At 39.0% G+C, this 21,269-nt stretch overlaps 2 protein-coding genes across 2 annotated transcripts; both read left to right on the top strand.

Moving 5' to 3' along the window:
* Positions 1–2,700: 2,700 nt before the first annotated feature.
* Positions 2,701–3,651, top strand: LOC132766500 (taste receptor type 2 member 143-like). Its single transcript, XM_060760853.2, has one exon. The coding sequence runs from the start codon at positions 2,701–2,703 to the stop codon at positions 3,649–3,651; it is 951 nt and encodes a 316-aa protein (XP_060616836.2).
* An 8,143-nt stretch (positions 3,652–11,794) lies between these two features.
* Positions 11,795–12,724, top strand: LOC132765439 (taste receptor type 2 member 7-like). Its single transcript, XM_067465570.1, has one exon. The coding sequence runs from the start codon at positions 11,795–11,797 to the stop codon at positions 12,722–12,724; it is 930 nt and encodes a 309-aa protein (XP_067321671.1).
* The last annotated feature ends 8,545 nt before the right edge of the window (positions 12,725–21,269 follow it).

Here is a 21,269-nt window from a genome sequence, read left to right as displayed (position 1 = left end):
GAAACCTTGTGCGACTGTGGAACAGAACAGACAATTCCGCATCTATATGCTTGCCCACAATGCCCTGCCTCATGTACAGAGGAAGAATAGTTGGAGGCTACAGACAATGTGGTTGTTATTGCCCATTTTTGGTCAAAATATATTTAGCCTCTTGTCTCCCTTCTATTTTTAACAGTTTTATACTAATTTATGCAAGACTTTTGATACAAATAAAAATAAATAAATTCTGAATATTAACTATGCTTGTAATCATGTAATGTTGTTCACAGGAATAAAGTGTTTCCTATTATAAATGTTTGTCTACCACAAAATTAAATAACTGTCTCTAGATTACTTTTTCAGTTTAAAGTTACTGCAGATACTTAATAGTGATGATGTTAGTTTCCCACAAGTTTAGTTATAAGAATACAAATGACAGAATTTGTTGTGGTATTGCTCCAGTCCTGCTTTATGATGTTTCAGTCCAAACAGGCTTCTTCTGAAATACATATAGGTGATAAGAACTGGATAAAATTATTAGATCTATATAACAAATTTAAACAAGAAAAATATGAAGGAAAATGGAGAAAAAAAGATAAATTGGGAGAAATCTTTCAAATAATGGAAAAATAAAAAAAGAGTTAAATGGAGTAATTAAGGACAATTACTATATGATAATAATAATACAAAATAAATGGCAAAGAGAAGGACCATTTAGTTGAACAATACAAAATTAGTCAAAAAATACAAGATATAATGAAGGGGATGAAGGAAAACAAAAATGGAGAAATATAAAGCATTAGAAAGGAAATTTACACTAAAATGGTATAGGACCCCAGCCCAATTATCCTATATGATAAAAGAATTAAGCCCAGTGTGCTGCCACTGTGGAATGAATAAGGGATGGTACTCACATATGTGGTGGAAATGTTCAGAGTAACCCCCCGTCTGGGAAATGATAATAAAAACGATAGAAAAAATATTTAAAATACCCATACAAGTAAATTTTGACATAATACTGATGGGAATATTAGGAAACATGAGAATTAATAGAAAAGAACAAGAATTGTTTAAAACTATAATTTAAGCTGGACAAGCAGTATTTGCATGGGGGTAGAAAGATGGAAAAAGTGGACGTTAGTGGAACAATTACATATATGAACAGGTTCAATTTCAAATTATGACAAGTTATAACAAAGGAGGATAACCCAAGAGTATAAAACAGAGAAAATAAAAAACAAACAAATGGACAATATACATAGAATGGATAAAAATGATAAAGCCAATACAGATATTATAAAGAAATTAAGAGAACTGTGTATATGGCTAAAGATAAATATATCATGGAAAACGTGGTCGAGGAGCTGGGTGATGGGGATAACACAGGAGTTTTATTTTCTTTCTTTTTCTTTCTTTTTCTTTTTTCTTTCAAATCAAATAGTTAAATGTGACTAAGAGAAAGACTATTTAAAAGATTAAGAAATGAATAATATCTAGGAATGCTGGCTACAAAATGTCCTAGGTATACTTGCACCAAAAATAAGCACAAATACTAATAATCAGATTTACAAATGTTTGTACAAAAGATCTATGAGTACCCGCACCTAATTGAAATAAGTGTAAATAATGTGATGAATCTTTTTAAAGAAGTGATGATAATAAAAACTGGGGTGGGGGGGGGGACTCAAAGAGATGAGGAAGAACCAATTGCAGAGGTGGCAATGATTCCAATTTCGTCTGAAATCTTGCAAAGTCTTCAATACTGTGATTGTGAAAGTGAGAAGGTCAATAAACAGATGACATCATCAGATGAGCCGCTAGAATTGCCATGCATTGTGGCGAATTTGGCAGTGCCCATTGGGGAGAGGGTGTGGAGGACACATGGCCCATCCCCTGATTCACCTCATTCTCCATCCCACAAGGGAAGCATTGGCCGCCCGGCTTCTCCCGTTGACTTCTATTCAACATGGGAAGCCTCCCATGTTGCCATTGCCGTGTCATGCGCCAGTTTGCTTATTTTTTATGATGGAGCCCTGCCGGAGGTTATTCTACGTCATGGAATGGGACTGACGGGCCCCATCATAAAGGATAAACGAACCAGCGCATGCCGCTAAAAAGGACCTGATGGGATGAATTCTATAATCAACTGTGAAGGAGGCTCACAAAAAGGTCCTGACTCAAAAACACAAGATACTATTTTGTAATTATTTCAGCATCCTGTTCAGCATTGACACGTAATTAAGTCTTCAATAACAGAATCCTTGCTGTCTATAATATGTCCTGTCTATTTAAGAAGCTCTAAATAGCAAAGTTTGCTCTGTCAGACCCCAGAAGAAGACTAGGAAAATCACACATAGATACATTCTCTAAGATGTTTTCTTTTCCTAGAAAATGACAATGATGGCTAGCAACTCAGCTTCTCCATTTGATATCTGGGAAAAACGAAACCAGATAATTAACTGAATTAAATAATTTCAACCCACTTTTATTTAAACTGAATGACACAAGTCTATAATTGAAGTCTACATGAAAAAAAATTATATCAGATCAGCTACATGATACCATGGTACATCTTCCTGAGATTTGCATCCAACTCTGTAGCGTGATTTGACTGTTTTAAATGAACCGAACAGCAGCGTTCTCTAACAGACATCAGGTAGAATCCTAGAGAAGTATAATTTCATAATTCCTTTCAATTGATTTCCCCAGAAAGTAGCAGTAATGACTAGCAACAATATATTTGAAGTTGATATCCCTGCTTGGGTCATCTTTGGAACTATGTCTCTTACTGGTATTTTGGGAAATGGATTCATCGTGGTTGTGAATGGACACCAGTGGCTTCAAAACAGACGGAGAATCTTTTGTGATTTTCTCCTGACCAGCACAAGTGCCTTCAGACTTATCATGCAATTGGATCTTCTGCTATTCAACATCCTGTACTACTTCCGAGTGAATATTCGCTGTATTTACAGAGAAGATATCACGTTCTTTTCCTGGATGTTCTCCAAAATGATCAGCAACTGGTGTGCCACATGGCTAAGTGTTTTCTATTGTGTGAAGGTCGCCAATTTTGCCAACCCCCTCTTCCTCTGGCTGAAAGCAAGGATTAATATGCTTGTACCCAGGCTGCTTGGATTGTCCATAGCTGTTTTCATGGTCTCTTGCCTTCCTTCACTTGTTGTTTATTTTGGACACACAAAGTGCAATTTGACAGAAACTCTGCTGGAGAATGCCAGCCAAGGAGAGGTTTGTAGCACTCCAGACTTTTTTTTCCTTCCCATTCAACTTTTTTTTTATGTAATAAATCTGTGCCTAAGCACAATTGCAATCATTCTTTTGCTTGCCTCTCTCTGGAAACACACAAGAAATCTCAAGGAAAGTGGTGCTGGTGTTAAGGACCTTAACACTCAGGTCCACATTAAAGTCATGGCATTTTTGTTACTCTGGCTCTTCTTCTACCTTTTAGATTTCATTGGTCTGATAATTCATACCAACATCACTCTTAATACTTTACAGTTGGAAGAACTGTTTGTTGACATCTTGATGTCTGCATTTTCTTCCGCTCACCCCATTATATTAATATTAACCAATCCTAAACTGAAAGAAATGTCTGCTTGCATCATTAAAAATATATATGCTCATATCGTAAACATCAGGCACATCACTTTATAACATGGAAAAAAGGCAGCAGAAATCCAACCTTTATGTATAAGAGATGTGAAGACATTCTTGTTCCTATTTAAGTGAGTTTGTGTATTCATATGTGTATATATGTCTGCCTTTGAAGACTGTTTGGAAGCTACAAATGGTCCAACGGGTGGCAGCCAGACTGCTCACCGAAGCATCGTACAGGGAGCATACAACCCTCCTTGTATGTCAGCTCCACTGGCTGCCATTCTGCTACCAAGCACAATCCAAAGTGCTGGCTTTAGCCTATAAAGTCCTAAACGGTTCTGGCCCAGCTTATCTGTCCAAATGTATCTCCCGCAACGAGCGACCTAGGACCTTAAGATCACCTGGGGACGCCCTGTTCTTGGTCCCGCCTCCCTCACAGGCACGATTGCCGGGGGCGAGAGACAGTGGTGGCCCCTCAACTATGGAACTCCCTCCCCAGCAATGCTAGATCAGCCGCCTTCCCTTCTGACCTTCTTCAAAAGAGTGAAAATGTGATTTTGTGGCCAAGCCTTTAGAGAACTCGTGCAATAGGTAGACTTGGAACAATGTTCAATGCCCTTTGAAACGGCTCGATTATGCTCATAGATTATGTGTTTAACTTTGAGTGTATTCTTTTTAAACGTTTTGTTTTAAATGTACTTTTAAATTATATTTCAATATTTATTTAAGTGTACATTGTGTTTTAAGGCATCAAATTGTTGCCTGTATGTAAAGCCACCTTGAATCCCCTCTGGAGTGAGATAGGCAGGGTAGAAATGTCATAAACATACAAACAAACAAACATGTATGTATGTATGAACAGTAGATAACCATAATTGAATCACTATACATTACAAATAATTGGGAAGTTGGTACTTCCACAAATCCTCATAATTATTCATCTTGGAATTATACATTTGTAAGACGGACATTGCTTTTTCCTTCAACCTGCATTCTTGGAACATCTGCCTTTTCCCCTGGAATCTGATGTAAGATACATGGCTAGATATTTGTTTCAGTTTTGTAGTCAATTTTTTTGCAAGGTTTGTTCTGAGAGAGTTTGCAATTACCTTCTTAAGAGTTTGACTTGGCCAAGGTCAGCCAGTGAGTGTCCATGGTTGAGTGGAAATTTGAACCCTGATTTCCCAGAGCCCTAATCCAACAAAAGATGGATATGTAAAAAGGTACATAATGAGGTGGGCCCAAAATGTATGTATGGGGAAAATGTGGAGTAAAGATATACAGATAGTTTGTATTGTAATTCAAAAGAAAAAATGTATAAGATGAAGCCATTAAACATCAGATAGAATGTCAAAATGTGTCTAAAAATGTTTCAAATCAATGTTAGCATTGTCATAATAAGGAAAGGCCTTTTTCCACATGTAGTGAATTTCCAGGAAGGTAAGAAGTTATTGATCGAAACTTGAGATCTTAATTCAAAACTTCTAAAGCAGATCCAAGAGTCGAAATCAAATGCGTTGGTAATAGGAAATCTGAGAGAAATCCAAAAATGGATTTACACACATCTGAATGAAATTTCCATAAATAGGATCACAACTACAATAATACTACTTTGAATAGCATTCATCAAAATCAAATCCGTTGGTAATAAGTGATCTGAGAGTAATCCGAAAATGGATTTACATACATCTGAACGAAATTTCCATAAATAGGATCACAACTACAAATAATGATACTACTTTGAATAGCCCTCATCAAAATAAAATCAATTGGTAATAAGTGATATGAGAGTAGTCTGAAAATGGACTTACACACATCTGAATGAAATTTCCATAAACAACAAAAAATGATACTACTTTGATTAGCCTCCATCACTCAATACCTCAGGTTTCCTGGATTTTTGGATAGAATCTGAAGCACTGGTTTTCCAAGTTCTATTCAATTTTGCATCTTTTTGTAAAATTGTAAACAAGATTATAACAATGTAATAAAAACAACAAAAAACATAATACCCAACCATTCATTTTCCAAATCATTATAGTCCAAATTGCCTGATTTTGACTATTGGAAGCTCAGTAATATATGTTTTCTAGAAATAAATCAATTATAGACGTTGTTGTATGATTCTAATATTCTTTGAGAAAATTTTTCCCCTGATTGCTTAGTCCCTTTTTATGCTCTTTTAATATATCCCCAATGTTCCTTTGTATCTCTTCTCTGATTGTTTCTCTTTATTCATCGTTGAATAATAAAATTGCCCCTTGTGATTGCCTTCCTTGTATCTCATAAAATAAATTCTTCAAATGTTATTTCATTTTCTTTTTGGTCTGTTTATTAAAGAGCAGTGTTTCACTTAGTCTCCTGATTGTATGATCTGGGCTTGTTCCAGACAGCACTTTAATGCAAGCCCAATTGGGTTTAAAAAACCCAATTGGACTTGCATTGAAGTCTGTGTCCACCCCCTCAGAAAACGCATGCTTTTTTGGGGGGGTGGGGTGTCCAGATGCTCTGCCGAGCTTTCTAGCAAGGACACAAAAGAAAACCTTTTAATAAAACCTTAAAACCAGGGAAATAACTCATGCAGCAGCCATTTCCCCTTTTCCTAAGATCTTCTGGCTTGCACCAATGACATGCCTACAGAAGGGGGGGGGGCAGGAAAATCACTACTGGCCACCCCTCCTGTAGGTGTGTCATTGACACATGCCAGAAGAGCTTAGGAGAAGGGGGAAGTGGTTGCTGCATGAGTTATTTCCCTGGTTTTAAGGCTTTGTAAGGGGTTTTGGGAGGGGTGGGGTGGGGCTGTCTTGACTTCCAGCAGCCCAAAAATCCCAAGACAACTGTGTGGATTGGGATTGGAAGTCACTCAATGCATTCCCCGGGCTCAATCCACACAGTCCCCACAACTGGAAAGACACGGTTCTTTTGAGAGACAAACGTCTTTCCAGCTGAAAAATTACCTCGAGCCAAAGGAGAGTTTTTCTCCTTTGTGCCGAATACACTCACTTTTCTTTGGGGTGTCACCTGGATGTCCCTCTTAAAAGAAACAGGAGCTCCCTCTTCTAAGGATGCGCCTCTGTTCTTTTTATTGCTGGACCCCAACTTGTAATTCTATGTATTCTATAAGTGATCACTTATGGCCGAGTCTGATTGTCTTCCAAAGATCTTTTTATCATAAGAGGTGAAGGTTGTGAAGTGGCAGGGAGAAGGTTTCAGGAAATGAGAAAGAGTTCCCAAGGTCTGAAAAATCACAGCTTTATTTCCAGCTGGGACTCTGGAGTGAAGCTGTGTCCAAAAGCACCAGAGCCCCAATCAAGGCATTGACTATGGCTTTTATACCCTCCAAATGCAGGCAAACAAAGAAACATGCTTCTACATACATTGACATCATTCTCTGCGTCACTTTAGCATCATAGGAATACCAAATTCTATCTTCCAACATACAAAAGGCATGTTCTGTATTTCTTTCTAAAGAGCAGCATACAGCTTACAGCTTATATTCATCAATCAGGGGGCCTACTTTGATTTGTCATGAGGGAGGGGGGATAGGCTCCTGTTGTACCAGTCTCTCTCTCTGGAATGTATAGATAACATGTCACCCTTTTCTCCCCCTTTCAACATCCTTCTCTTTCCTGCTGGCTTTCTTACACAGAGAGAACTTGATTTTTCTATACATTTCAGTGCTTGTAAAGTACATAAAATTTATGCATAAATAAATATCTATTTTTCCAATATCTCCCCATCAGTTGTACACTTTGCAAACTTTGCAAAGTGGCTGGCAATTAAACATTGCGAATGCCAAGAGCAGGAACAGTAGGAGCAGCAGAAGTAGGGACTAGCTAAGGTCAGTGTGGCAAGGACTGGTAAAGGATGCTTGAGTTAGGAAGGGGAATAACTGCAGAGATGATGAGGCCTTCAGTTTTAGGCTGGATTCCCAGGAAGGAAATGTTCATTAGAAGCAAAGTTGTTTTGATTTTTTAAAATGAGATAGCAATTTATCTCTCTCAGAGGTGTAGCATGCCTTGCATTTGACACATGGGCACTAAGGAAATCATTGCAGTCTCCTCCATATCCTGCTCTGAAGGGCAACTTCCTTCTCAACCACCTTGCCCAAAAAGAGAAGGTTAAACACTGATCTGTAGTTATATTAAGGGCCAAGGGATCAAGGGAGAACTCTTTCAGCAGTGGCCTAACTACTGCTTCTTTTATACAGGATGGTAAATTCCCTTTCCTAGCATTATCGTACAGTAACAGGTCTGGGCCTGAATACTTTATATACACTCTATAAATAATGCTCATATATTGGATGAATGCTGCAGAATGCATATAAAAAGAAACCAACGGACTATAATAATGTATTCCTTCTGTAAATTTTCTAAGTTAATGTTTGCATTTTCTCCTTATTTTTGCATTTCTTGCTTGACGATATTACAATTCTCATTGCAGTTTAGATTGGCTTCAGTGGATCTATGTTTACAATTACTGCAGTGGCAGACGCATGTAATTTTAATTTGTTCTTTCTTTAGTTTGTTTCACTATGTTTTGATGTAAAGAGCTTCACATAAAGAATACAATATCTTTATCTTGCCTCTTTTAGACAACTGGGGTGGGGGGGGGGGGGGGGAAGAAACCAGATAATTAATTGAATCAATTGATTTCAACCCACCTTTTTAAAGCAGAATGATTTTATTTATCGTGTCAGGAGCAAACCAAAACAGTTGTATTGGATTAAAAACAAACAAACAAACAAAACACAAAGTTTGCAGGCTTGGTATTCTATTAAATGTCCACTGACCAGTAGCTGGCCACTTGGAGTGCCTCTGGTGTTGCTGCAAGAAGGTCCTCCATGGTGCATGTGGCAGGACTGAGGTTGCATTACAGTAGGTGGTCTCTGGTTTGCTCTTCTCCACACTCGCATGCCGTGGATTCCACTTTGTGGCCCCATTTCTTAAGGTTGGCTCTGCATCTCATGGTGCCACAGCGAAGTCTGTTCAGCGCCTTCCAAGTTGCCCAGTTTTCTGTGTGCCCAGGGGGGAGTTTCTCATTTGGTATCAGCCACTGATTGAGGTTCTGGGTTTGAGCCTGCCACTTTTGGACTCTCGCTTGCTGAGGTGTTCCAGCAAGTGTCTCTGTAGATCTTAGAAAACTATTTCTTGATTTAAGTTGTGGCGTGCTGGCTGATACCCAAACGGAGTGGGCCGGAGATGTGGTCCTTTCACTATTGGTTGCTACTTCCCAGCGGATGTCAGGTGGTGCAATACCGGCTAAACAGTGTAATTTCTCCAGCGGTGTATGGTGCAGACACCCCGTGACAATGTGGCATGTCTCATTAAGAGTCACATCCAATGTTTTAGTGTGGTGAGATGTGTTCCACAGTGGGCATGCATACTCAGCAGCAGAGTAGCATAGCGCAAGGGCAGATGTCTTCACTGTGTCTAGTTGTGATCCCCAGGTTGTGCCTGTCAGCTTTCATATGATATTGTTTCTAGCGCCCACTTTTGCTTGGTATTCAGGCAGTGCTTCTGGTAGGTCAGAGAACGGTCCAGAGTAACTCCCAGATATTTGGGTGTGCTGTGACGCTGCCGTGGTATTCCTTCCCAGGTAATCCTCAGAGCTCGGGATGCTTGTCTGTTCTTGAGATGAAAAGCACATGTCTATGTTTTAGATGGATTAGGGATCAGCTGGTTTTCCCTGTAATAGGCAGTAAGAGCACCTAGAGCTTCGGAGAGCTTCTGTTCAACCATCTCAAAGCTCCCTGCTTGAGTGGTAATGGCACGATCATCAGCATAGATGAAACTCTCTGTCCCTTCTGGCAGTGGCTGGTTATTTGTTTAAATGTTGAACATTGATGGAGCAAGCACGCTCCCCTGAGGCAGGCCATTCTTCTGTTTCCGCCATCTGCTTCTTTGGCCATGGAACTCAACAAAAAAGCTCCTGTTTTGTAGCAGATTTCCTATGAGGTGGATGAGATGGTAATCCTTTGTGATATTATACATTTTTCTCAGGAGGAGGCAGTGGTTTACAGTATCATAAGCCGCTGACAGGTCTATGAAGACAGCTCCTGTGATCTGCTGCCTTTCAAAGCCATCTTTTATGTGTTGAGTCAGGTTCAGCACTAGCGATGTGCAGCTTTTCCCTTTCCTGAAGCCAGCTTGCTGTGGAATCAGACATGGATCTATTTTTTCCATAATTCGATGCAAAATAAGTCTCTCCAGAACTTTGTAAAGATGGCATAACAAGGAGATTGGTCTATAGCTTTTTACATCATTACGGTCTTTGCCTGGTTTCAAGATGGCGATGACTCTTGATTTCCTCCAGATTTTGGGGATCTGACAGGATGCAGTGCAGTTGTTCATCAGCTCCAGCAGCCAGCACCTTGCTTTTGGGCCAAGGTTTTTGATTTGTTCCATCCGTAGATCATCTAGGCCAACTGCTTTGCCATTTTTACATTTATTGAGAACCATGTCCAATTCAGTAAATGTAAAAGGTTCATGAAGGTCGTTGTTCTCAATAGCTGGTTGTCTGACTATTGGTTTCTTTCCTACTTTGGTGGCAAGATTGGGTTTCCCGTTCTTGAAGAGTTGTTGTGCTATCTGATCTGCCTTTATGTTGGCATGGGTATTAGTTTGTGTGGGATCATTGCTCAACCGTCTTAGCAGCCTCCTCTCCTTCTGGCTGCTCCTGCCCATGTCGACTTCTGTGATCAGCTTTATTCACTGTTCTTTCTTGGCTTCAGAGATGGAGGACAAAATGCTCTGTGCTACCTGAACGGCTTGTTCATTAAATGGGTCTTTGTTGTGGAGCCTGTAATAGTTTTCCAACAAGGCAGCTGTTTCAGGAGTAATGTCCTGAAGGTAGTGGGTTCTGCAGCCTCTCGGTATGAAGGCCTGTGAGCAGGTTTTCACCATTTCTATAAAGTGCTCGTCAGGCCAGGGGGGGGTTTCGGGGGGGGGCTGAGTTTCGGGGGGGGGGGCTGAGTCTGAGTGAAAGAGAGTTTACCCTAGCAAACCTTTTGTATCATTACCCCAATACCCCCATGCATATGGGATATATTGGGTATGGTGATCAGATCATGATATGAATAAACATAACAGTTTAAATAATGCACCAGTAAGGCCTTTTCGCGAACCACCATGAGAATTTCGCGGCTACATGCCTGGTGCTCGTATTCCTCAGGGATTGGTGCGACCCATAATATCATGTCATCTAACATGTCTGAGAATTTAGTCCAATCTGCCTTTCTGAAGTTGAATCTTTGTTTAAATTGAACTTTCCGAGGCCTTATAGTTGGAAACAGTTGGCATACTATTGGTCGGTGCTGTGTGTTTGGTATTGGTGGTCCCACTGATTTAATGCATTGCTGTACAATGCTGTCACTCACAAATAAGAGGTCTGGGTTATGTCCTCGGTGCCATTTCCCACTGTTGTAGGACGGTGGGAGCTTACTATCATGAATGAATGATTGTGAAGTTCAGACCAGGAGAGGACAGCCTCTCCATTTTTATCCTCTTGAGCATAGCCCCATCCATGGCTATGGCTGTTGAAGTTACCAATTACTACCGCCCTTTGGTGCCTATCAAAGTTCTCAGGAGAGAAGAAACAAAACTTCATTTGGGGGCTTGTACACAGAGGTAATTGTGATGTTATTAAGCTCTACTGTGCATATGGTCTTTCCACTACTAAGATCATTCCTGGAACTTTTGGTCGTTTCTGTTGTTTATCCCTGTGTGTTTCTTGGACACACAGCACATCCCATTTTTTTCCTTGGCACTGTTCATAGAGCAGTTGTTCTTTGGCAGCTGACATGCTTTCAATGTTGATTGAGATTATTGTTATGGTTGGTCCTGAAAAGGTCTGTTGGTTGGTTTGCTTGTTTGGTTGCATGCTGCAAGTTGCTTTTGGTCACTCCCGGAGTGAGAAAATCAGCTGTCTACAAAGATGTTGCCCAGGGGATGCCCGGATGTCTTGGAATCCTGCTGGGAGGCTTCTCTCATTCAAGTCTATAATTGAAGTTTACATGGAAAAATCATTGTATCAGGTCTGCCACATGATACCATGGTACAACTTCCTGAGATTTGCATTCAACTCTGTAGTATAATCTGATAGTTATAAATGAACCAAACAGTAGCATTCTCTAACAGACATCAGGCAGAATCCTAACTTGATAGTTCCTTTCAATTGATTTCCTCAGAAAGTAGCAGTAATGACTAGTGATAATACATTTAAAGTTGATATACTTTATTGGGTCATTTTTGGAACGTTGTTTCTCATTGGTATTTTGGAAAATGGATTCATCGTGGTTGTGAACGGACTCCAGTGGCTTCAAAACAGAAAGATAATCCTTTGTGATTTTCTCCTGACCAGCACGAGTATCTTCAGATTTATCATGCAGTTGGATCTACTGCTATTCAACGTTCTGTACTACTTCCCAGAGGATATTCCCTGTATTTACAGAGTTGATCTCACATTCTTTTCCTGGATTTTTTCCAATGCAATCAGCCACTGGTGTGCAACATGGCTCAGTGTTTTCTATTGTGTGAAGGTTGCCAACTTTGCCAACCCACTCTTCCTCTGGTTGAAAGCAAGGGTCAATATGCTTGTACCCAGGCTGCTTGGATTGTCCATAGCAGTTTTCATAGTCTCTTGTCTTCCTTCAATGGTCTGCTATTTTGGACGCACAAAGTGGTGCAATCTGACAGAACCTCTGCTGGAGAATGCCAGCCGAAGAGAGGCTTGTGGCACTCCTGGTATTATATTTCTTCCCATTCAGATCTCTGAATATGTCATAAATGTGTTCTTAAGCACAATCGCATTCATTCTTTTGCTTGTCTCTCTGTGGAAACACACAAAAAGTCTCAAGAAAAGCGGTGTTGGTGTTAAGGACCTCAGCACTCAAGTCCACATTAAAGTCATGGCTTGTTTGTTGCTCTGGCTCTTCTTCTCCCTTTTAGATTTTGTTGGTCTGATAATTTATGCCAACACCACTCTTAATCGTTTAAAGTTGGAAGGACAGCTTACTGACCTCTTGATGTCTGCATTTTCTTCTATTCACCCCATTACATTAATATTAACCAATCCTAAACTGAAAGAAAAGTCTACTTGCATCATTAAAAAATGTATGCTCAGATCGTAAACATCAGACACAGCACTTTATAACATGGAAAAAGGGCAGCAGAAATCCAACCCTTATGTATAAGAGAGGTGAAGACATTCCTGTTCCTATTTAAGTGAGTGTATGTATCCATATGTATGAATGTATGAATAGTAGATTAACCAGAACTAAATCACTACACATTAAAAATCATCAGGAAAGTTGGTACTTCCACAAATCCTCATCATTATTCATTTAAAAATTATACGTGTGTAAGGCGGACATTGCTTTTTTCCTTCAACCTGCATTCCTAGAACGTCTGGCTTTCCCCTTAAATATTGCTAGATATTTGTTTCAGTTTTGTACCATCAAGTCATTCCCAAGGCAAGCCTATCATGTGATTTTTTTTTTTTTGGCAAGGTTTGTTCTGAGAGAGTTTGCCATTACCTTCTTATGTGTGTGACTTGGCCAAGGTCAACCAGTGAGTGTCCATGGCTGAGCAAGGATTTGAATCCTGATCTCCTAGAGCCCTAATCCAACAAAAGATGGATATATAAAAAGGTACATAATGAGATGGGGCCAACATTTAGAACATAATGTACACATTTATGTATGGGGGAAATGTGGAGTAAAGATATATAATTTAGTTTGTCTGGTAATTCAAAAGAAAATATGTACAAGATGAAGCCATTATGATCAGATCAGATGTCAAAATGTTTTCTACAAATGTTTCAAATCAATGTTAGCATTGTCATAATAAGGAAAGGCCTTTTTTCCACATGTAGTGAATTTCCAAGAAGGTACAAAGTTACTGGTCTAAGACTGAGATCTGAATTCAAAACTTCTAAAGGTTTTGCAATGTTAGCAGAAGTGTTTTGTTTTGTTTTTACATGATTTATACAAAATTTGACAAAAAAAATGCTGAATACTTCTTCAAAATAGGTTAACAGCCACAAGAATAATACCTGTTCAAATTTGGAAATGATAAGAAACCCTGATGATATCCGAATGGATTGTTAAGACTTTGCTCAGATTGCCAAGCTGGTGCTGCTTTTGAAAGGTTTTGAAATTATAGGTTCTGAAAGTCTAGAAACTATTTATGAACATTTTGAGCAATAAGAAATCTAATCATAAGAAATATAATCTATAGTTCTGGTAATTATAGAACTTACACAGAGCTAAAATGGTAGATGAATACATTTTTATTATTTTTCATTACATTTAGAGTGTTTGATCAGAGCTTTTTGTGTTTAAGTTACTGATGAAGTAAGTTGTTTTTATTGTAATCACTTACCATTATCATAGAGTCATGTGTTACAGTTTTAGTTCAGTTTAGGTTTAACTACAAAGTCATATCATATGCATATTTTTTATTTTTTTCTTTCTGAATATTAACTATTCTGTTGTGAATCAGTGTGTATTATAATAAATAAATATGAAATCTTTTAAAAAAAGAAATGCCATGATAAAGTGACTGTAATGAGACACTGGACTCTGTGGTAAAATATATTCCTCCATCTAAAAACAAAAAACAAAAAACGGGTTGCTACATAAGTCTGAAAAGGTTGTTGAAAATGGTGGAGTATAGTTGAGAAATAGGAAGTTTTGATTCTAGACAGGCAATTTCTAGGGACAGTAGATCTAAGAGTAAAAATCAAATCCGTTGGTAATAGGTGATCTGAAAATAATCCGAAAATGGATTTACACACATCTGAATGAAATTTCCATAAACAGGATCACAACTACAAACAATGATACTACTTTGAATAGCCCTCGTCAAAATAAAATCCATTGGTAATAGGTGATATGAGAGTAGGCCGAAAATGGATTTACACACATCTGAATGAAATTTCCATAAAATGGATCACAACAACAACAAAAAGGATACTACTTTGAATAGCCTTCATCACTCAATGATATGTCAGGCTTCCTGGAATTTTGGACAGAATATGAATCACTGATTGTCGAAAAATTAGGATGAAGCTTGGCACACTTGTAGGCAACATTTATGACATTAAGCCTGTCAAGTTTCAGAATGTTTCAGTTATCCATTGATTTTAGGACATTTTAAAAGTTTTTACATTTTAAAAAACTTCAAGTGTTTTAACTGGCAATAGAGTTAGCATGTCTTATTCTGACAAATACCCTAGGTATAAGTGGAGACACATACCTCAAATCACTTGTTGATATATGGCAGATGTTTTCCATGTGTTCTGAGCAGGAAATATTAAAATTACATGCAGTAAAATCAGAGTAAATTAGATCTGTAATCAGATATTGGAGCCTCAAATAATATTGACATAGCACGTTGCGCTTCCTGTTGTTTTATTGGTACCATGAGAGACAACAGAGTCAAATGTTATTGTACTGGTTTGCAATGTTTTGATTTTAAAATTAAGTGTGCCCACCACACTTGATTCTGGAGCAGGAAGGAACTGCTGAATAATTGTCTACATATGTAGTTTTTGGAGAATTTCTGTTACCTCATTTCCATGTTTTTAATACTGTTATCAAAACACCAAAACTCCAAACTGATTCCCAAAATCAATAATCCCATAAGCACTAGCAATGGTGCGCACAACAACCAATCCCCAAGTTTAGAGTGGCTTTTCAGTGAACTCACCAAAAGTTGCACAAGCACTAAACACACAACCCACACCTCAGGACATAGTTCAGTCTAGGAATAACCATGATCTCTTCACAATGCCCTGGGAGACACATAACGGGCTTAGGAAAGGCCATACATTTTTCCAGATTTTATCTTAGTATCATCCTGGTTGCCAAATCAGACCCACCTGCCCAGGGATCCCATTCAAAATGTGTTAACACCCTCAACACTCATTGTATGGTTATGTCAACATCCATGGTCCTGTTCCGGCCAAGCAGGAACAGTGCCATCAAATCCTATTACCCTGACTCAACCATATTCTTTTCCTCCTGCATTACTTTCCTGGGCAGACCAAGAAAAGCCACTAGACTTCAAATACAACAAATTTCCTGCCATGACTGGAGCCAATTAGCTGCGATGATGGACAGCGCCCCTGAACCATCAGGGAACAGATCCTAGCCCGCACTGATTTAGACCAATAAACAGTAGACATGGCAAAGTCTCTTTGTTTCAAACAGTTGTCAAAATGCTATAAATAAATCTGTACATTCACAATGGCGCTTATGTCAGTCTTCAGAGCGCAGGTTTTACTGACATCCTCTTTTGACCAAAGGAGAATAAAGTCTTTGCCCAAGGTCACCAAGTGAATTTTCACAGTTAATCAGTGATTCAAACCTTATTCTCCAGAGTCATAGTCCAATACTCAAAAAAGTTCACCAAGCTGGTCTTCAGGAATTGTCTAGTAGACCTAAATTAATTGCAATCCTCAGGGCCAGTATCACAATACTGAAGTAACACCCTAATGTACTCTTTGAATCCTTTGCAGGGCCGTAGCCAGAAAATTTTTTCGGGAGGGGTTGAAATTTTCAGGGGGGGGGGTTGAAAACTTTGCAGGGGGAGGGGGGGTTGAAACCTGCCTCCTCACTCACGCTGAAGCAAAGAGCACAGCAGGGGGCAGAGCAGCCTTCAATAGCCTGCAGCTCCGCCCCTGTCAACCACCTCCACCAAGTCTGGCCTCCTTAATGAGAGCATTCAACACACACACACACAACTTGGTTCCTTCACTATATTGGCTATTGCTGCAAGTAATGACAGTGTGAATAAATTGTCAATATTTGCTTGAGATAGTGCTTGCAGTTCTGGAGGGACTCTTAATTTTTTGCATCTCATAGACTTAGGATGGGGATTTGGTTAACCAGTTAAAATTCATGAGTAAACCAGTTTTTTTAAAAAAACTGAGGGGGTGGGAGTTTGAACCCCTAAACCCCCCCCCCTCGCTACAGGCCTGATCATTTGTCATCATTTTAAAGAAGAGTACCAGAGAAGGGCAAACATTGTCCCTCTCTTTTAAAAAGGTCAAAAATATTATATATTCTATCTTCCACTATACTCTGCTCTAATCAGGTCTCTTCTAGGGTATTGTGTTCACTTCTGAGCATCGAATTTTAGGGAGGATATAGAGAAGTCGGAGTAAGTTCAGAGAAAGGAAGAAAAGGAGGTAGGTTGATAAAAGGTATGGAGAACAAAGTATATGAGAAACGTTTGAAGGAATTTGTCTGGGTGAAGAAAAAACTGAGGAGTTATATGCTTGTATTGCATAAATGTCACAAGGATTCTAACAGAAGGAAGGAGCTGGTTTGGTCCCTGCTGCTCGAGAATGTAGGACCAGGTCTAATGGTTTTACATTACAAGAGTGTAGATTTTGATTGAACATTAGAAGAAACATCTGGATAGTAAAAGCCATTTAATAATAATTGAACAAACTGTCTATATAAGTGGTGGGCAAAAGGAAATTAGGGATCATTGGGATGGATTTCCTGGATTTACTGTACGGAAGGGTTGGACTAAAAGGCCTATGGTGGCAATGGTGTCAGCTCCTCCACCCCTTTTCTGTGCCATTGTTCACCATTGCTCTTCCTCCATACTTAACTTAATATCTTTGCCAGTGCAGTTCATTCTACTATAATTCTTGGAGGCCAAATATTTGAATATTTCTTTTCACACTAATTTATTAAACATCTTTTTAAAATTGTGCTGAATGTCATTTGCAAATACTACTGTCTTCTTCTATCAATAATCATTTCATGTTCCGGGTTGTGGCACAGCTGGTCGGGAGTCAGCTGTATTAAAAATCACTACTGACTGAAAGGTCATGAGTTCGAAGCCAGCCCAGGTCGGAGTAAGCTCCTGACCATTTGTCTAGCTTGCTGTTGATCTTTGCAGCCCAAAAGACAGTTGCATCTGGCAAGTAGGAAATTTAGGTACCGTTTATGTGGGGAGGCTAATTTAACTAATTTATGACACCATAAAATTCTCCAGCAGCATGCAAAAGAATGAGGAATTACTCCATCAGTGTCACAAGTGGATGGTGAAGCAACAGCTCCCACTCAGGAAGCTGGAAGTTAAATAGCTTCTGTGTGTCTGTCTATATGTGTTGTGTGTCTATGGCATTGAATGTTTGCCATGTATATGTGCATTGTGATGTGCCCTGAGTCCCCTGCAGGGTGAGAAGGGCGGAATGTAAATACTGTAAATAAATAAATATCTAAATAAATGCTCCTGTTGTTGTTGTTGTTGTTGTTGTTGTTTACATTTTGAAGAAGACTTAATGCCATATATAAGAAGCATTTTGGCACACAAAAAGTTATAATAATTGTATATTTTGCCAGAGAATGAAAGAACTGCTCTTGAACTTGACAGTCTTCTCCTGCAACTTTTTACCATGCCCTTATATTGTTTTTGGATTGTTTCCTTTTATTTGTGAGGCAAATTGTAAGTTATTTGAGTATCTCTATGTACCAATGGGACACTGGTTGAGAGTTAGATCATTAGTAATAGAATCCTACTACTATTTGCATTTCCTTCTGTTGCATGATATAACCATTCACGAAGCCCCCAAACAGCAGTTTTCTCCAGCACCCCTAAAACAGAGACATCAGAATCAGATACTTCTTCTCAGATATTTTCCTCAGAAAGTGGCAGTAATGGATAATAACTTAATTTCTCCAATGGATATCTTTAGATGGATTATGATAGGAATTATATCTATGGTGGCCATTTTTGGAAATGGATTTATCATAGTTGTGAGTGGGAACCGATGGCACCACAACAGGAAGATGGCCCCTTCCGATTTTCTCTTGATTAGTTTGAGTATCTCCAGAATTTTTTTTTATGTAACCTTTGGACTTATCTATATTTTAGAAATCTTCATTGGTGACACCTATATATATACTTCTGCCTATGAAGCTATGTTTGTCTGGATATTTTCTAGCATGGCCAACCTCTGGTGTGCTTCATGGCTTAGTGTTTTCTACTGTGTAAAGGTCACCAACTTTGCCAACAGCTTTTTACTCTGGCTAAAGCCAAGGATCAATGTGCTCTCCATTAGACTGCTTGGAATGTCAATAAGTAGCCTTGTGGTCATCGGCGTTCCCTTCTTCAGGAGTTATGCTGGAAGAAAAAAGTGGTGCAATCTGACAGGGAGCCCGCCACTGAACATCGGCCAAATAAAAGATTGCAAAGACTTATTTTTTATTTTTTATCCCTTTCAGTTAATTGTTGCTTCCATCAATTTTGTCATCAGCATAACCGCAAACATTCTTTTGCTCACCTCTCTGTGGAAACATACACAGAATTTGAAAAAGAGTGGTATTGGTGCAAAAGACCTAAATGCTCAGATCCATATTACCGTCATCAAGCCTTTGGTGTTTTATGTTTTCCTCTGCCTTTTATATTTTGCAAGTATGCTAATGTTTATAAGTAATTCTGTGCACATTTTTGATGCTAAGGAGTTTTTATCTGACATCCTTTTTGCCATATTTCCTTCAGCACACACCACAATATTAATTTTGACCAATCCAAAACTGAAAGCACTGTTATTTCGTATTTTAAATATAAGACAAAAGGCTTAATAAAGAAAAGGGGTACCAGACATGCATTCCCTGTCTCCAAGGAGAAAAAGACAATGGATTTTTCAAATATCGAGACTGATAATTATCACAAAACATGTGAAGATGCATATGTGTATTTGACAATTCTGAATATACAGAATGAATACATTGAGCTGAATTTCTGGTTATTCTGACTGTTTCTCCTAATTATAAAATACGTTTCTGGAAAATACAGTTACTTGGCATCATTTACTCGGAAACTTTCTCCTATCAATCCAAAGTAGCTAAAAATCAACACAAATGCCACAGCTGATAAAAGCAGAAAATATACATTGCTCTTATTCATTTGTTTCAACTATTTATGTGATCTTCATGACAGTTGACCAAACAGAAAAAGAAGATTGGCTTCATGATTTGTATGCTGCTCCATCTTTGCTGGATTGATTATTGTCTCTAAACTTATAAAAATATGAAAGGATACCACAAGAGCAGAACTGCAGTCTCTTAGATAATGGCAAAGCCAAAGAATAATAAAAGAGTCACCAATTTTGGCTAGACAGAAGCTTCTCATCACAATGGAAGATTCAAATGAGTAGAAACAATTTGAATCATAAGCATCTGAATTCAATCTCCATTATTAAAGTGCTTGTAAACCAAAACCAGTGCCAAGAGACGTGGATGCAGGTGCATGGCCAAACAGTACTGAAATTTGATGTCAAAGGTTTTCATGGCTGGAATCACTGGGTTGCTGTGCGTTTTTCCAGGCTGTACGGCCATGTTCCAGAAACATTTTCTCCTGACGTTTCACACACATCTGTGGCAGGCATCCTCTGAGGTTGTGATGTTTGCTGGAAACTAGGCAAGTGGACTTTATATATCTGTGTAATATCCAGAGTGGGAGAAAGAACTCTTGGCTGTTTGAGGCATGTGTGAATGTTTCAATTGGCCACCAAGATTAGCATTTAATGGCCTAGCATTCAAGGTTTGGCTTCTTACTGTCTGTGGGAATCCTTTGTTGGGATGTGATTAGCTGGCCCTGATTGTTTCTTGTCTGGAATTCTCCTGTTTTTTTAAGTGTTTTTCAAATGGCTTCTCTGTGTAGTCTAACATAGTAGTTGTTAGAGCATTTCTGTGTTCTCAAATAATATGCAGTGTCCAGGTTGGTTCCTCGGGTGCTCTGCTATGGCTGACTTCTCTGGTTGAAGTAGTCTGCAGTGTATTTCATGTTCCTTGATTTGTGTTTGTGCAATGCTATGTTTGGTGGTCCCTATGTAGACCTGTCCACAGCTGCATGGTATAAGGTAGACTCCTGCAGAGGTGAGAGGATCCCTCTTGCCCTTTGCTGAATGGAGTATTTGTTGAATTTTCTTAGTGGGTCTGTAGATAGTTTGTATGTTGTGTTTCTTCATCAGCTTCCGTATGCGGTCAGTAGTCCCCTTAGTGTATGGTAAAAACACTTTTCTTCTGGGTGGATCTTTGTCTTTGATCTCGTGGCTTGTTCTTGGTCTTGCAGCTCTTCTGATGTCTGTGGAGGGACATCCATTTGCCTGTAGAGCCCAGTTTAGGTGGTTCAGTTTACCTTGGAAGAGGGGGGGATCACAGATTCTTTTTGCATGATCTGACACTTGCCTCTAACAGACAAGAGTTCTTTCTTCCACCCTGGACATTCCACAGATATATAATCCCCACTTGTCTAGTTTCCAAGAAACCTGAGAGAATGCCTGCCATAAATGTGGGTGAAACATCAGGAGAAAATGCTTCTGGAACATGACCATACATCCCGGGAAACTCACAGCAATCCAGTGATGAAATTGGTCCTACTTGGTCATAAGCCTTACTTTGCCCCTTTTGATCTGTTATTTGCGGTGCCCACTAGGTACGAAAATAACACTGCCCATCACTCAGCACCCCCCCCCCCCCCGGTCATTTCATTGAAATTGTGGTAATCAAGTGGAGTAACAAGATAATAATGGACATTTATGCCCCAAATAGTGACAAATAAACAATTTTGAAAAAATGTTTAAAAAGACATTAGAATTCTACTTTTTAAAAATCTGATTTCAAGGGCAATAGTAATCATATTGTTGAG

This window comes from Anolis sagrei, chromosome 2 (genome assembly GCF_037176765.1).
Source record: "Anolis sagrei isolate rAnoSag1 chromosome 2, rAnoSag1.mat, whole genome shotgun sequence".
Lineage (NCBI taxonomy): Eukaryota > Metazoa > Chordata > Lepidosauria > Squamata > Dactyloidae > Anolis > Anolis sagrei.
Note: the sequence above shows the minus strand (reverse complement) of the source record. Positions and strands in the feature narration are given on the sequence as shown.